The sequence below is a fragment of the Rhagoletis pomonella genome, unplaced genomic scaffold, assembly GCF_013731165.1.
Source record: "Rhagoletis pomonella isolate Grant_MI unplaced genomic scaffold, Rhpom_1.0 Rhpom_scaffold_02705, whole genome shotgun sequence".
NCBI classification, from domain to species: Eukaryota; Metazoa; Arthropoda; class Insecta; order Diptera; family Tephritidae; genus Rhagoletis; species Rhagoletis pomonella.
Window position 1 is genome coordinate 478 of NW_023461258.1, and position 3,039 is coordinate 3,516.

The 3,039-nt window shown below is 34.4% G+C and overlaps 1 protein-coding gene across 1 annotated transcript; it reads right to left on the reverse strand.

Moving 5' to 3' along the window:
* Positions 1 to 1,989: 1,989 nt before the first annotated feature.
* On the reverse strand, positions 1,990 to 2,559 carry LOC118753645 (the record flags this gene model as incomplete). Its single annotated transcript, XM_036488519.1, has 1 exon — positions 1,990 to 2,559. A coding segment is annotated over exon 1 (497 nt), but the record flags the coding sequence as incomplete, so codon positions are not given.
* Between the last annotated feature and the right edge of the window lie 480 nt (positions 2,560 to 3,039).

Genomic DNA, 3,039 nt, shown 5'->3' on the forward strand with positions numbered 1-3,039 from the left:
TAATATAAATTTCTTTACCATTAATCATGCAGTTTTTTCCAAAAAGGTTTTTTCATGAAAAAATTCGTTCGTTTTTTAGTGGTTTTGGTTTAAATATATAAAAAACAATTTCAATTGTGTATATCAGCTGAAAGATATAATCTGATTATTTTTATGGTGACGTTATTAGTTTTTTAATCGGTAATGTGGTTCATAAGATATTAATATTTAAAAAAATTTAAAAATTTAACTCTAACCTTCTAAAACGTCTTTATATTTTACTTGCGCTAAATAATTTTGGCATGGTTGAAATGAGCGTGAAAAGTTCTATTGATCTGCATTTTTCGTTTTTGCATAGCTGAACGGTCGCTATTCTAGATTTGTTCCAGGAAATGACGAATAACTTAAATTAAAAATCTATATTTATACGTAAACCAAATATATTGCAAATTCACATAGAATTAATTATACACATTTTACTTCTAATTGTATACTTTGTGCACCTTTTCAGTACCTTTCTACTACCGTTTTCGCAAAAGGCGATCACATTCTTCCCCTTTCTCCTACTTCCAAAATACAAATCTGGATAAAGGAGTGTCAGATTTGAGCTGTCACAAATTACATAACCTTGTGTTATTGAATCATGGTGTAGACCATGATAGAAATGTTTAAAGGAAAAACTGCTCGCTCAATTCGTCCGCCATTGGGCTTTTTTTGACGTTTGCTGGAATTTTGAGTTTTCTCTCTCGAAATGATTCAAATGTCAAATAAATTCGAAATAAACAAATGAAATTTTATGATTTGATTTTTTTTTTATTCAAATGTGGGTAAACTTATAAATTTAGAGAAGAAAAATGAGTTGCTGCTTTAAGGGCTGCGAAAATTCCGTTGTCCTCTGCAAGCAAAGCAATATGAAGCTTTTTAAGTTCCCGTAATTACCGTATAAAGGAAAAAATTGATCGAGGTTTGTGGTGTTATGAAAAGGGATTTGCCAAATTGCCCCTATGTATGCTCGGCTAATTTTTTGCCACATCACTTGACTTAATGGGCACGTTCAGAAGGTGCAATCGCAACAGCGGGTTGTTTTGTACTTCTGATCAACTGAACAGTTGCGTGTTAGATGATCGTAATATTTTTCTGATCATTTGAGACAACGTGTTGTGTGTTTTGAATTTAACAGCTAATGTATCAAGCCGTTCAGAAGACGCATTACGATCATTAATTTTTTTAGCAACGGTTGCGCTCAACTTCTGCACCTTCTGAACCTGAGCAAAAGATGGTTCTTTGGAAAAGTACAATATTTTTAAATGTATGCCAAAATCTTCGATTTAACATGAGGGCAGAAGTTCCTTATACACAATTGCTTACATTTATTTATTTACATACATACATATGTATGTATGCAGATTCAAACTTTTTTGTTTCGACAGAAATATATTTATTTGGTTTGAGTGAAAATAAAAACAAACAAATGAAATGACGGCGAGAGAAAATTTAAAAAATGCTAGCAAACGTCAAAATTTCTTAAGCTGGCTCTCAGCGATTGTGGCAAAAAATAATTTTGTTTTTTAAAAACCGTACTTTTTTCAATCTGTACGAATTATAAATTGATTGCTAAAGGCTGGTATGCAGCTCTCAAGAAATCGGTCAAGAAAAATTTGCCATTATTTCGTGTGTGTGTCCAAGGAATTTTGACATTTTTGATACTTCACATCCTGTTGCCTCACTCTTTCCTCAAGAAATAATGGAACGGGCATATATTTCTGTTGCAAACCTGGGTTGCCTTGTGCTCTTTTTTCACAAAAAAACTTTAGAAAACCGTAGTAAAAAGGGTAGCAAATTTCTTATGAACTGCGTACTGTCTGAAGGAAATTTGACTCAAGAAAATTTCTTAGCCATTTCTTGTACGTCATTTTGTATGGAATTTTAGCTTTTCTTGAGAACTGCATACAGGCCTTAAAAGAAGTTCAAGGCAAGAGAGAATACATATCTGCCAACCAACGCTATTACCTTTTCACCTTTTCCAGAAAGATTTCATATCGTTCCGCTGGTGTGGCTCTTTTCAATTGGATTTGTGGCTGCTGGCTTTGCACCGCTACGTTTGTTGGCTTTTTACTTGGCTTCTCAATGCATTTGCCATTCCCCAAACGCCTAGCGCTCTTCTCATCGCCGCTATTGATTGGCATTGGCATTTTATCTGTAGCAGCATCAGCATCAGTGCGTCTCTTGTCGTTTTTGTTGAGTCCCGCTTCATTATTGAGTGCGCCAATATTCGGACAGTCCTTCTTTGCGGTTTCAGCATACAGCTCCTGCTGTCGGCAATCTTCCTCTGCGGTGGTCTCGTTGCTTTGGCCATTCTTCGTGTCATCATCCAAAGTAGCCGGGTGCATAACATTTGGCCAACTAAAATTCTGATTACGCAGCTCCATTAACCAGGTCAGGCTGGTAAGCTCACGCTCATCGTCTGATTCATTCATAGCGCCATTGGAATGACAAGACATTGTCATTAATTTTCTTATTTTCGTATCGAATTTAAGTAGACTTATTGTAGACTTCTTTATTGTAATATTTGGTTACAGTCCTCCGATACGCTGCTGGAATACGTAAATCGTAAGTATTCATTACAGACACAGCAAATGAGCTATTTGGCTCGCAGAATTTAGCATAATATATGAATTAAATTATTCTCTATATAAGTAGTAATATTAAACCAACAATTACTAAGGTCTCTTACACCCTTATTTAGATAATCACATTATAAACGGGGTGAAATATTTTACAAAAATATTAAGTGAAAAATTTTAATGACAGTCAGCCTTAGTAAACTCCTATGCTTAACAGTCTTTTAGAATATATTAATCCACAAACAACCATTTTAGATAAGTTCTTCAAATAACTGCCAAAAAGATCCAGAACGGAAGGAGTTATTTATTAAATGTAAAACAACAGTACAATTGTTATTGCACAGCAAAAGATGAAACTAACAATTTGTAAAAAAGGGAGGTGTTAGGCAGTGTTGCCGTTTTGATACATATGTATCCAGTTGGATACATTTTCGCA